Source organism: Urocampus carinirostris, chromosome 2 (genome assembly GCF_059441175.1).
Source record: "Urocampus carinirostris isolate Australia breed hairy pipefish chromosome 2, RoL_Ucar_1.0, whole genome shotgun sequence".
Lineage (NCBI taxonomy): Eukaryota > Metazoa > Chordata > Actinopteri > Syngnathiformes > Syngnathidae > Urocampus > Urocampus carinirostris.
In genome coordinates this window covers 66958203-66972987 of record NC_142350.1, presented here as the reverse complement: position 1 = coordinate 66972987, position 14785 = coordinate 66958203, and the positions used below count along the sequence as shown (strand labels likewise).

Sequence of the window (14785 nt, the reverse complement as noted above, 5' to 3'; positions counted from 1 at the left end):
TTGGGTAAGACACTGAACCCCTAATACCCCCAATAAGCAGGTTAGCGCCTTACATGGCTGCAAGGCCGCTATTGGGAAATGTGGAGCACATTGTAAAGCGCTTTGGGAAGTCATTGACTTGAAAAGCGCTATAGAAATGCAGATCATTTCATTTCATTTTCATTTCTTTATTTACTTTTTTCCTACATGTCTTTCTTTTCTTTTTTTCTGGCTTTTTTTCTAAATTTTTCCTTCTTTTTTTCTCTTCGTTTTGTGTCTTTTTTGCTCAGCTTTTCACTGCTTTTTCATTTTGGTATTTTTTTCTTTTTTGTTCTATTTCCCCCTTATTTTAAGTCATTTTGTGCATTATTTTACATCGTATTTACTCATGTTGGGATTAAAGAAGCAAAAACAACCCGAAGAGCCGTTTAGGACCCGAAAGAGCCGGTTCCTTTTAGTGAGCCGAGCCGAAGAAGCCGGTTCTCGACAAACTCTACTAACTTTACTCAACTTCGTTCTCCTTCGACTCGACTTCAGAATACCGCATTTAAGACACAACTTCAGGGGAACCCGTGAATTTTGACCTTCATGCACTGTATCTTTGACTTAAGTCGCTTCTTAATGAGTAATTTCGAGCCCTCATTTTTGTGCGCTGGCTCGATTTTCTTGTGCGCGCAGCTTAGAGGGAACACTGCTTAAGACCCTTTAAATGTCACCGGTTAGGATTTAGTGGAATGCTCAAAGTGACCGGTGTGCTCGGGCTAACGGGATGTGCTTTGTCAAAGTGTCAGAACAAAAACATTCAACGTTTTAAAGAAGAAAAAATGTGAAACAAATAAATCATTTCTTGGGAGATTTAAGACCCTGAAGACTTCAAATGTCAAAAGCCAGGTAAAGGAATGCTAAAACTGATTTGTTCTTCTTACTGTGAAGTTTTCTTTTCAAACTGTAATTTGAGAAGGGAAAATACTTTATAGCATTGCTTAAATGAGGTAATATATTACCATAAACTTTATGTATGACTGCAGACCCAAAGTTTTTGTGTCAGGACCAGAACGGAAACAGGACCCGCTCGTGTAATGTTTACCACAAGTTTTATTGAAGGAACGAGGAAGGGGTGCGTCCACGATCCAGTGTTCGCTCTCGTACTCGGCTTGTGATCCGAACATGGAAGTGGATCCTCCGTAGCGAGCGATGGTGGTGCCAGGGACGGGAAAACTGGTCGGTAGCCGGGACTGGAGAGCAAAAACGTGGTCGGGGTCAGAAACAAGTCGTAAGCCGGGACGGGAAAGTAGACGTGGTCGGGATCAAAAACGGGTCGTAAGTGGGGACGGGAGTGCAGAGGTGGTCGAGATCAAAACGGATCGTAGCCGGAGACAAACGAGAGCAAAAAGGCGACAGGCGGGAGTCAGGGGTCGAAATAAGGCTTGCCGTGAAAAACAGAGGTTCGCAGACGGACGGACAACAGGGGATTGACAGGACAGGGTTTAAATAGTGGGGAGGCCAATCTGTTGACAAGCTGCAATGGGCGGGGCCAATTGGTCGCCATGGCAACCGTGACATTTTGTTTATTTAAAAAAAACGCTAGCTTTAAACGGTATGAGCAAAAAACGCTTTTACACACATATATATATATATATATATATATATATATATATATATATATATATATATATATATATATATATAAAACCATTATCTGCACCGCAGTAGTAGGCGAAACATTGAACCGGTTGCCAGCCAGTCGCAGGGCACACAAGGACAGACAATTTGCTCGCTCATTCACACCAAGGGACAATAAGGACCGGCCAATTAACCTGAAATGCATGTTTTTGGAATGTGGGAGGAAACCCACACAAACACGGGGAGAACATGCAAACTCCACACAGAGGGTTCGATCTCATGACCTCAGAACCGTGCCGCACACACGCTAACCACTGCACCGCTGTGCTGCCCCATATCCATCCATTATCTGCACCCCTTATCTTCTGTAGGGTCGCGGGGGCGCTGGAGCCCATCCCAGCTGTCTTCAGACAGTGGGCAGGGGACACCCTTAACTGGTTGCCAGCCAATTGCAGGGCAAACAGGGACAGACAACTCGCTCGCTCATTCACACCTAGGGACAATTTGGACCAGCTAAGTAACCTGAAAATGCATGTTTTTGGAATGTGGGAGGAAACCGGAGTACCAGGAGGAAGCGCGGGGAGAACATGCAAACTTCACACAGAAGGTTTGATCTCACAACCTCAGAACTGTGCCGCACACGCGCTAACCACTGCCCCGCCGTGCTGCCCTATTATATATAAATGTCATCTGTCTTTGATGACATCGTAACCCTTCTTCCTCCGTTGATTTCCAGGCACTGAGGCGAGCTGCGAGAACGAAGGAGAGGTCCTGGACATCCCCAACATCACCGACAACCCTTGCATCACTTGCGTCTGCCTGGTAAGTTCCATCTCTTCCTCTTTTTCCTTTCTTCCTGTTAACATCGGTCACGCCGATCATCAACCGGGCCCTTCGTCCCTTATCGGGATCGGCAACGTGACTTTGTCTGCTTTGAGTGTTTGCATTGCTCCTTTCACAACTGAACAAACGCCAGCTTTGTCGGGAGTCAATACCAGGAAGCTGATGTGTCAGGGTGGGAATTTGCTACCAGTGGCGGCCTGTGTTATATTGGCAGGGTTGGGTAGGGTTACTTTAACTGGATTACTTTCAATGACTTTTGGATGACTCCAATACCAAATATGCTAATAAAAGACAAAAGAAACTAAATAGGAATAAAATGATGACTCACAACACGTGGTAAGCTTTCTCTCCTGGCTTTGATCTCTTTGATCTCCGGCAAAACTAACATCAAATGCAGGGTTGGGTAGGGTTACTTTAACTGGATTACTTTCAATGACTTTTGGATGACTCCAATACCAAATATGCTAATAAAAGACAAAAGATACTAAATAGGAATTAAATGATGACTCACAACACGTGGTAAGCTTTCTCTCCTGGCTTTGATCTCTTTGATCTCCGGCAAAACAAACAAAAGATGCGACAGAAACAAAATGAAAATAAATCCAAACAGCTTGCCAACATCATTTTTGCCATTCTATGTATTCCGTTCCTCCCCAAGCCTGCACAAAATTTAGTCATTTTATTCATATTTGGTTTCTTTTGTCTTTTATTAGCATATTTGGTATTGGAGTAATCCAAAAGTCATTGAAAGTAATCAAGTTAAAGTAACCCTACCCAACCCTGCCCCTTCATACACCCCCCCCCAGAGAAAAACAAAGCCTGCAACAATGACAATACAAACATCTTCTTTGTTCTCCTCTATCCTCACTGTAAAATGTGAAACTGGAGTGCCAGGTCCAATTTCGTTGTCACAATATGTTGAACCCATTCTATTCTATTCTAGTCCGATTCAAGGCCATCGTACCAAACCCAGAGCCTTTCCCAATATACAGGGTTGGTTAGGGTTACTTTAACTTGATTACTTTCAATGACTTTTGGATGACTACAATACCAAATATGCTAATAAAAGACAAAAGAAACTAAATATAAATAAAATGATGACTCACAACACGTGGTAAGCTTTCTCTCCTGGCTTTGATCTCGTTGATCTCCGGCAAAACTAACATAAAATGCGACAGAAACAAAATGAAAATAAATCCAAACAGCTTGCCAAAATCATTTTTGCCGTTCCATGTGTTCCGTTCCTCCCCGGCCTGCACAAAATTTAGTCATTTTATTCATTTTTGGTTTCTTTTGTCTTTTATTAGTATATTTGGTATTGGAGTAATCCAAAAGTAATTTTAAGTAATCCAGTTAAAGTAATCCTACCCAACCCTGTATATTGGGAAAGGCTCTGGGTTTGGTACGATGGCTTTCAATCGGACTAGAATAGAGCAGAATGGGTTGAACATATTGTGACAACAAAATTGGACGTGGCACTCCAGTTTCACATTTTACAGTGATGATAGAAGAGAACAAAGAATATAAAGGAACAAAGAAGATGTTTGCATTGTCCTTGTTACAGGATTTGTTTTCTCCGGAGGGAGGTGTATGAGGGGGCAGGGTTGGGTAGGGTTACTTTAACTGGATTACTTTCAATGACTTTTGGATTACTCCAATACCAAATATGCTAATAAAAGACAAAAGAAACAAATATGAATAAAATGACTCAATTTTGTGCTGGCTTGGGGAGTAACGGAATACACGGAACGGCAAAAATGATGTTGGCACGCTGTTTGGATTTATTTTCATTTTGTTTCCGTCGCATTTTATGTTCGTTTTGCCGGAGATCAAAGAGATCAAAGCCAGCAGGGAAAGCTTACCACGTGTTGTGAGTCATCATTTTTATCATCCGTCTGCGAACCTCAGTAAACACTAGGCAATCCTCTTTCGACCCTGACTCCAAACTGTCCCGTTTTTTTGCTCCCGTCTGCCCCTGGCGTCGACCGTTTTTTTGGATCCTGACCACATGTGCTCTCCCGTCCTGCTTTCATTTCATTTGCCCGACTAAATGTGTTTTGATGACTTAAAGTAGACAGAAATCGAAACTACTTTCAGACCTATCACATTTCAAGTTTGATGTCACGGTTGCCAAGGTGCCCAATTGGTCCCGCCCATGTGCCATGGTTGTCATGGCGCCTAATTGGCCCCGCCCGTGTGGCGCCAGCTGCAGCTTGCTGACAAATTGGCTCCCTGTCAGTATTTAACCTCTGTCCTGTCAGTCCCCTTTTGTCCGTCCATCTGCGAATCTGTTTTTACACTTTTTTCGCCTGTCCTCCCGTTACGATCTGTTTTGAGCTACACCACTTATGCTCTCCCGTCCCGAATTACGACCTGTTTTGATCCCGACCACGTCTGTTCTCCCGCCCCGAATAACGATTCGTTTTTTGATTCCGATCACGTTTTTGCTCTTCCACCCCAGCTACTGATCCGTTTTTTCCGTTCCCGACACCGCCATCGCTCGCCACGGAAGTCCACTTCCGCGTCTGAGCAACCTACACCCTGCGAGCAGTGATCTCTGGATCGTGTGTGCAATCCTTCCCCTTCCTACCATTAAAACTGTGAGAAACGTTGCGCGAGTGGGTCCTGTCTCTGTTCTGGTGCTGATGATGTCGCCATTTAATGTTTTCTGATTGGTTGGTCAAAGTGAAACATCTATAGTGATCTGGGCAAACAGTGACATGCGTTCATCATGGAAATATAAAATGTTCTATAAGTATATAAAACTATTAATATATGGTGCTATATATATTCAGTGTTAATGTTCTTTCTCATTTAATTTCACAATTTTGGATTTTCCTGGAGACAGGACTAACTTGCGTTGCGTTTCTCACAAGTTTTATTGGAAAAAAGATCCGTGGTTCGCTGGACGCGGGAAGCAAGTCGCTCTGATACTCGGATTGTGCTCCAAACGCGGAAATGGAGAGCGATGGCGGTGTCGGGGACAGGAGATCAAAAACGTAGTCCGGGTCGGAAGAGAGTCGTAAGCCAGAAAAGAAGAGAAGACGTTGTCGGGGACAAAAAGAGGTCGGAAGCCTGGACGGGTGAGCAGACGTGGTCAGGATCCAAAACGGGTCGAAGCGGGGGACAGACTGGAACAAAAAAAACGGGACAGGTGGGAGTCGGGGTCGAAAAAGGCTTGCCTAGTGTTCACTGAGGTTCGCAGACGGACTGACAAAAGGGGACAGACAGGACTGGGTTCAAATACTGATCGGGAGCCAATCAGAACCTGCGGCACAGTCACATAAGTAATTATGACACTGAAGATTTTAAGGATTTGATTGAATGGTTGTTGAAGACATTGCTACAGTTACTTGGAGTTTTTTTCACCAAGTACTTTTATTTTTACTTAAGCAATTATTTGGATGACTATTTTTTGAGTGATATTATTGATACTGAGTAATGTTATTCTGTGGAACAGTACTTGTACAGTATTACTGTAGTTTTATTCTGGGAAAAGGTTTGCAGTATTTCTGCAGTAGTATTTCCATCGCAGTATATTTAAAGTATTTCCATAGTAGTATTTTTGTTGTATTTCTATTGTAGAATTTTTGTTCTATATCTGGAGTATTTTGTAGTATTGCTGTTGTAATATATCTGTAGAAGTGTTTTTGCAGTATTTCTGTCATACTTCTGTCATAATATTTCTGTAGTGGTATTTTTGTATTATTTATGTAGAAATATTTTTAAGCAATTCTATCGTAGTACTTTAGTATTATTTTTGTAGAATATTTGTAGTATTTCTTTAGTATTTTGTAATGTTACTGTAGTTGTATTTTCGTGGTATTTTTCTCGTAACATTTCTGTGGTAGTATTTCCATTTTATGGTATTGCTGTATTCGTATGTTTTTTGTATTTTTATACAGATTTGCTATTTATTCAAAATGAAAACAAAATAATTAAATGATAAAATGTTAAATCCCTGTTTTGAAAGCATAAAATATGATATTTAGTTTTGTAGTCATTTTGTGGGATTGCTTTAGTTCTTCTGTCTTTCTATTTTTATTTGGAAGACTATTTTTTGAGTGATATTATTGATATTGAGTGATATTATTCTGAAGGAACAGTACCTTTACTTGAGTAAAATCTTTGGCTACTCTACCCACGTCTGGAATTAATCCAACAATTTTGTAGCGAAAATTGAAAAAAAACTGTATGAAATTCCTTTTCTCTGGACCCGGGGGTTTTGTCGTCATGGCCACCGTGGAATTGTGGTACTTATCAGGTCGGCATCAGTTAAAAGGCCACCAAAATGGGGATGTCACTCATCAGTAGCTAATTGTTGACCCAGACTTTAACCCCATCAAGCAGCCATCGTGACTCTCTTGTCAGTCTTTGTAGTCGATCTCGTCAAAACATGATGACGGTGACACGGAAAAATAGGATACGATATTTGCTCTGGGGACACGATACAGTCACAAAAATCGATGGTTGTCAGGCAAAGTGCTGTTTTTAACACTAAAATGAGGACCTCTAGGATACATGTGTCAAACTACCGGCCCGCGGGCCACGTCCGGCCCGCCGTGTAATCATATCCGGCCCGCAAGACTATTTTCCATTACGCCGTCTCATCCCTGGACATCATATTCTGACGTTTTAGTCACTGTACCTATTCCTTCATATATGACGTAGACTACACTATATACCAGGGGTCAGGAACCTATGGCTCGTGGGCCATATATGGCCCTTTCTATGAGGACCAGGGTTGGGTAGGGTTACTTTAACTTGATTACTTTTGGATTACTCCAGTACCAAATGTGCTAATAAAAGACAAAATAAACTAAATATGAATCAAATGATGACTCACAACACGTGGTAAGCTTTCTCTCCTGGCTTTGATCTCTTTGATCTCCGGCAAAACGAACATAAAATGCAGGGTTGGGTAGGGTTCCTTTAACTGGATTACTTTCAATGACTTTTGGATGACTCCAATACCAAATATGCTAATAAAAGACAAAAGAAACTAAATAGGAATGAAATGATGACTCACAACACGTGGTAAGCTTTCTCTCCTGGCTTTGATCTCTTTGATCTCCAGCAAAACGAACATAAAATGCGACAGAAACAAAATGAAAATAAATCCAAACAGCTTGCCAACATCATTTTTGCCGTTCCATGTATTCCGTTACTCCCCAAGCCTGCACAAAATTTAGTAATATTATTCATATTTAGTTTTTTTTGTCTTTTATTAGCATATTTGGTATTGGAGTAATCCAAAAGTCATTGAAAGTAATCAAGTTAAAGTAACCCTACCCAACCCTGATGAGGACCCATGTACAACGCTACAGAATCCTTTATATAAAAGCTCACTATATAATCTGTGTTCAGTGTTCAGATACCTTATGATGAAATCCACGGAACAAACTGTAAATACGCCAAAACACCGGAAAAGACCTTAAAGTTATTTGATTGGGTGAGTGGGAGGGATGGGTGGAGCTCCCATCTCTCGCCCTACTCCGTCTGCGCCAAAGGTAAGCGCATCAGGCTCCCTGTTCTCAGAATGTTGTGACCTTTTTACAAAATAATTTGTGGAGCATTTTCATATTTCTACTTTTGACAGGAGATATATTAAGGAGAGCAAAATCTTTTGGGATATTTAAGTTTTTTTTTAATACATACATTGACAAAGGGGCAAAGGAATTTGAATGTTATTTTGATGCTAAGTTAAGTTCTAAGTTGTATAATTGAACAAGATATTTTTATTTAGAGCAAAATAATAAATACTGTATAAGTGATTTAAGGTTTAGATTTAATATTCTTGTCTGTTTTTAGTCATATTTATGTTCCAAAAACATTCAGTTTAAGTGTGTTCAATAAATGTTTGTCCTGGTTGGACCGCGACCTTAAGTGTGTTTCGAATTTTGGCCCCTTGTGCAATTGAGTTTGACATCCCTGCTCTAGGAGCTAAGGCCGTTACTGTCATATTGCGGGAATGTCATTTCAAGTTTTATGACCAGGGATTTGGGTTTTACTGATTTATGCGGCGATGATTACATCTTTTGGATAGCCTTTTTGACCAAATGTCTGGGTTTTTTCATCGCCAAAAATCGTGAATTTTGACTCGGTCACATCTTGTTGTCTCAAATTGTTGGAATTAATTGTTACTCAAAAGCAATGCTTCTCAATATTTTCTGGATAGAAGAAATCACTTCGCGCGCCCGATGGCCTACAAACGTCATTTGTTTTTACAATTCTTTCACAAGATATCCATTTCTTTTTATTTCCTGATATATTTTGTCGCATAATGTTAACATTTTGGGGTCTTATTGAGTCGGTTGTAAGATACAGAACTGGACTTAATCACATTTTTTAGTGGAAGTACAATGTTGGCAACAAGATTGACTTGGTATCGTTGGAAATTATTTGAATGCAACACAAACTTTTTCTTCTTTTTTCCGTGTTTTTTTTCTACTTTTTTTTTAATTCCTTTAAAAAAAACTCATTGTGTTTACTTTTTTCTTTTTGTTCTCTATTTACTTTTTCCCTACATTTCTTTTCTTTTTTTCTGTCTTTTTTCTAAATTTTTCCTTCTTTTTTTTCTCTTCCTTTTGTTTCTTTTTTTCTCAGCTTTTCACTACTTTTTCATTTTGGTATTTTTTTCTTTTTTGTTCTATTCCCCCCTTCCTTTAAGTCATTTTGTGCATAATTTTACATAATATTTAGTCACGTTGGGATTAAAGAAGCAAACCTGAAGAGCCGTTTAGGACCCGAAAGAGTCGATTCCTTTGAGTGAGCCGAGCCGAAGGAGCCGGTTCTCGACAAACTCTACCGACTTTACTCAACTTCGTTCTACTTTGACCTTGACTTCAAAACACCGCATTTAGGACACAACGTCAGGGGAACCCGTGTATTTCTACCTTCATGCACTGTAACTTTGACTTAAGTCGCTTCTTAATTAGTAATTTCGAGCCCTGAATTTTGTGCGCTGGCTCGATTTTCTTGTGCACTGAGAATGTGCGAGCAGTTTGCAATTGCATGCCCACTTTTTTGTCCATTTTTTCACTCATTTTGTGCCACCTGAAAGGAGGTCTGTCTTTTTTTTTCAAAAGGGTGGGGGGTATATCCTGCGTGTGTTCAAGTACTTCCACATCTGTCAGCCCTCTCGTTACCCCCCTCCAACCCCCCAAGACTTGCAGTGAGTCTCCTGTCGCCAAGCCGTCTGATGGATTTTGTGCTTGGGTTGCTCACACGTAGACTCGTATATATTGTGTACGTGTGTGTGTTTTGGGGGGTCTGGACCCACTACACTTGGCTTGAACACACACACAGAGGGACTATTGTGAGACTGACATTGCAGTCGCCATGACGATCCGTTATCTCCATCACCTCTTCATCAAGTCGCCTGCCTGTCCGTCTGTTTGTCTGTCTGTTCGTCTCACATCTTGGTCATGGTCAAGTGCTTTTCCAAAGACAATTGGGAAAATAACTCAAGGGGGGATTTCTCATCCTGGGATTTGGAGGAATTATTATAGAATACGTTATATACGATGTTTGTCCTTGATCATGTTACAGTGGAACCTCGGTTCTCGACCATAATCCGTTCCAGAACCCTGTTCGAAAACCGATTTGTTCGATCGCCGAAATCATTTTTCCCATTAAACATAAAGTAAATCGTTTTAATCCGTTCCAACACCCTGAATGTTTACCTTGAATGTTTAACGTAAAGCTAACCCAGGCTAATCGTAAGATTACGCTAACATGAACGTGTAAAAATAAAAAAAAAAGGATAAAGAAAAGAATTATGAATAGGATTTCTTACCTTTGTGGCGGTCAGCAGAAGGCGCAGGTGGGCGGTGGGGAGAGGAAAATCATCAAAGGTTTTTTAACCTCTTTCAAAACTTGCGGCCGTTGCTTGCTTTTAGCACTCACTCCCTTAGCCACATCACTAGATTTCACAGCCTCCTTATTCTTTAGTATCGTACTGATCGTAGATTTAGCCATGCTGTATTCACTAGCAAGATCAGACACTCGCACACCTCCTTCATATTTGGCTATTATTTCTTTCTTAAATGCAATAGTTGTATGATTTTTTTGACCGAACAGCGAAGCAAGAATTTCTCAAAATTTTGGGTCGGACTCCGATTTGTTCGAACTGAGAGGCGTTCGAAAACCGAGGTTCCACTGTACCTTTATTGTCATTGTTACAACATGGGTTGAATATATTGTGTCAACGAAATTAGACGTGGCACTTCAGGTCCACATTTTACAGTGAGGATAATGAAAACAAAGAGATAAAAGAAACAAAGAAGATGTTTGTACTGTCCTTGTTGCATAGGCTTTGTTTTCCTCCGGAGGGGGGTGTATAAGCGGGTGAGGGACAGACAGAGATGGCCGGATCCAACTAGATGTTTGATCTTACTTTACACACGGTCCAGTGTTTTTTCCCCAATTGCTCAGTGAATAGGATTTCTTACCTTTGTGGTGGTCAGCAGAAGGCGCAGGTGGACGGTGGTGCTATTGTTTCTTACTCAAATGCAATAGTTGTACGCACTACTTTTCTTTTTTCACCTGTAGCAACTTTGCTGCTTGCACTGACTTTCTTCGGAGGCATAATTAGGGGCTAAAACACCCGTACGCCGCTCAGCATGGCACCCTAGCGTACGCACTCACGCATTACCGGCGTTCGAACTCCGATTTTTTGACAGAACCGAAATTTTTGGTCGGACTCCGATTTGTTCGAACTGAGAGGCGTTCGAAACCGAGGTTCCACTGTATACTCAGATATAGAAAACGTTAAAGAAAACTGTTTTAACTACTTAGTTCGGGGGGTCGGAAACAGGCGGCTATGGAGCAGCATGCGGCTCTTTGGCGGTACCTTGTGGCTCCCTGGCATGTTTTCAAAACTGTTTGATAATGGAAAATGATATGGTCTCTGTAGGAGGACAAATATGACACAAACATTCTTCACAGTTTCCAATGAATATAGATATATATGGAGTATATATATATATATATATATACACACTATGTGTTGTCTTCCTTAAATGGCTCTTTCAAGGGGCGGCCGGGTGGTTAGCGCGCAGCCCCACAGTTCTGAGGTCATGGGTTGAAATCCAGCTACCAGCCTTCCATACCAGCTTGGTGGCCTTGTGGGTAGGGCGCCGGCCCCGAGACTGGGAGGTTACTGGTTCGAGCCTCAGACTTACAACATTGGTACCCGTTGTCTCCCTGATTGGGGGTTTTGGTCACCTAATGACTCCCAACTCATCAGTTAAACTGAAACTGTGCTGAGTTTGCATGCACTCCGGTTTCCTCCCACATTCCAAAAACAGGTTAATTTTGCGGTCCAAACTGTCCTTAGTGAGTTGTCTGTGTCTGTGTGCCCTGTGACTGGCAGACAATCGGTTCAGGGTGTCCCCTGCCCACTGCCCGAAGATAACTGGGATGGGCTCCAGCACCCCCGTGGCCCTACTGAGGATAAGCTAGGCAGAAAATAGATGAATAGATAGCCCTTTCAACATTTTGGTTTGGCAATGGGTGTAATGGGAGGCCTTTGGAGATGAAATTTTTCCCTTTTTATTATAAATCGGGTCCAAAGACTTGTTTGTTGCTCATCAAAGTTTTGTAGATTGCAAAAGTTCTGCTCCCTGGGCCGAGCTTCTATCCATTTTCTAAAATTGTGAATGAATATACTTGCAGACACATCATACTTCCTCACGTTTGGATTAGTTTTATTAATTTGGTTTTTAAACAGTCTCCATTAAAGCAAACTAATGTATTATGTCCTTGTTTGAAGCAATTCGTTTCATACTTAATTTTGTAGTATTACCGAAGTCGTTTTTTTTTTTTTTTTTTTTGTATTTTTGCAATATCTCTGCATTTGGATTTTTGTAGTATTTTTGTATCAATTTTGTAGAATTACTGGAGTTTTTTTGGGGGAAAAATGTTTGTAGTATTTCTGCAGTAGTATTTCCATAGTAGTATTTTTGTTGAATTTCTATGGTAGAATCTTTGTTCTATAGCTGGAGTATTTTGTGGTATTGCTGTTGTAATATATCTGTAGAAGTACTTTTGCAGTATTTCTGTCATACTTCTGTCATAATATTTCAGTAGTGGTATTTTTGTATTATTTATGTAGAAATATTTTTAAGCAATTCTATCGTAGTACTTTAGTCTTATTTTTGTAGAATATTTGTAGTATTTATTTAGTATTTTGTAATGTTACTGTAGTTGTATTTTCGTGGTATTTTTCTTGTAGCGTTTCTGTAGTAGTATTTCTATCTTATGGTATGACTGTATTCGTATGTTTTTTGTATTATCACACAGATTTGTTATTTATTCAGAATGAAAGCAAAATAATTAAATGATAAAATGTTAAATCCATGTTTTTAAAGCATAAAATATGATATTTAGTTTTGTAGTCATTTTGTGGGATTGTTTTAGTTTTTCTGTAGTAGTATTTTTTTTGTTGACACACAAAGGAACAACATTGGCACCATAATACATGTTTTTTTTTTTTGTAATGCATTATTTTTTTGTTATATGCGTCGCCATTATATTTGGACCATTTTCGTTTGGCGGGCCGGATGAAAAAGCCTGGCAGTCCACATGTGGCCCATGCACCACAGTTTGCCCACCTCACATTGAATAAATGTGAATTTAACTGTGAACCCTAAAAAATACACACACACCCACAAATTTACTCACCTACACTTTATCCAGGAAAAAAGGGACTGAGGGGTTCAGGGGAAGTAAGTGAGTCCGTTTGGGGAATTCCTTTCCCCGAAGCTACTGTGGCTCATGCAGTGTTAAGGGGGGTCCCGACCTGTTTGTGTAGGAGGTGAAAGTTCAGGAAGAAATCGGGGGGATGGCGGCTGAAGCGGATGAAGTGAAAGTGATGGAAAAGAGCAAGGAAAACGGGATGATGGGGTTCAACAGAAGGGCAGCAACCTCAGGCATTGTCTCCCTCTAGCGGTAAAGTAGTAAAACAACATCATACTTGAGTGAAAATGTCGCAAAGCCAGTATTAAAACACACTTCTATTATACTACACCCACGTCTACTACTACTACTACTACTGACAATAAATAAGGGAAACAATAAAGAAGAAGAAAAACAAAAAAGAAGAATGAAGAAGAAGGAGAATAAAGAAGAATAGGAAAAACAAGAATAGAGAAGAATAAGAAATGAAAAGAAAGAGTAATATCAATAATAATAACAATAAAGAAGAGCACAAATTGAATAAGACTAAGAACAAAGAAGATTAAGAATAAAGGAGAATGAGAATAAAAAATAAATAAGAAGAATAAAGAAGAATAGGAAGAATAAGAATAGAGAAGAATAAGAAACGAAAAGAAAGAGTAATAGTAATAATAATAACAATAAAGAAGAGCACAAATTGAATAAGAATATGAATAAAGAAGAATGAGAATAAAAAATAAAGAAGAATAAAGAAGAAGAAGAAGGCGAATAAAGAAGAATAGGAAGAATAAGAATAAGTAAGAATAAAAAACGAAATCAATAATTATAAGAAGAAAGAGTAACAGTAATAGTAATAACAATAAAGAAGAACACAAATTGAATACGAATAAGAACAAAGAAAGATAATAATAAAGAAGAACAAGAATAAAAATAAAGAAGAAGAATAGAGAAGAAGAACAAAGAAGAATAACGAAGGAGAATAAAGAAGAATAGAAAGAATAAGAATATAGAAGAATAAGAAACGAAATCAATAATAATAAGAAGAAAGATTAATAGTAATAATAATAACAACAGTAAAGAAGAACACAAATTAAAAGACTAAGAATAAGAATAAAAAAGAATAAGAATAAAAATAAAGAAGAATAAGAATAAAGAAGAAGGAGAATAAAGAAGAATAGGACGAATAAGAATAAAAAAGAATAAAAAACGAAATCGATAAGTATAAGAAGAAAGAGTAACAGTAATAGTAATAACAATAAGGAAGAACACAAATTGAATAAGAATAAGAACAAAGAAGGGTAAGAATAAGGAAGAATAAGAATAAAAATAAAGAAGAAGAATAAAGAAGAAGAAGAACAAAGAGGAAGAATAAATGAGAATAAAGAAGAATAGGAAGAATAAGAATAGAGAAGAATAAAAAACGAAATCAATAATAATAAGAAAGAGTAATTGTAATAATAATAACAATAAAGAAAAACACAAATAAAAAAATAAGAATAATAACAAAGAAGAATAAGAATAAAGAAGAATAAGAATAAAGAAGAATAAAAACGAAATCAATAATTATAAGAAGAAAGAGTAACAGTAATAGTAATAACAATAAAGAAGAACACAAATTGAATAAGAATAAGAACAAAGAAGGATAAGAATAAGGAAAAAT

At 39.0% G+C, this 14785-nt stretch overlaps 1 protein-coding gene across 1 annotated transcript in view; it reads left to right on the top strand.

Moving 5' to 3' along the window:
* Positions 1 to 14785, top strand: part of bmper (BMP binding endothelial regulator) — a 66710-nt gene that overhangs the window by 13525 nt on the left and 38400 nt on the right. The window contains exon 2 of the mRNA XM_088328146.1: positions 2339 to 2424. Within this exon, the coding sequence (XP_088184272.1) occupies positions 2339 to 2424 (86 nt within the window). The remainder of the gene's footprint in view (positions 1 to 2338; positions 2425 to 14785) is intronic.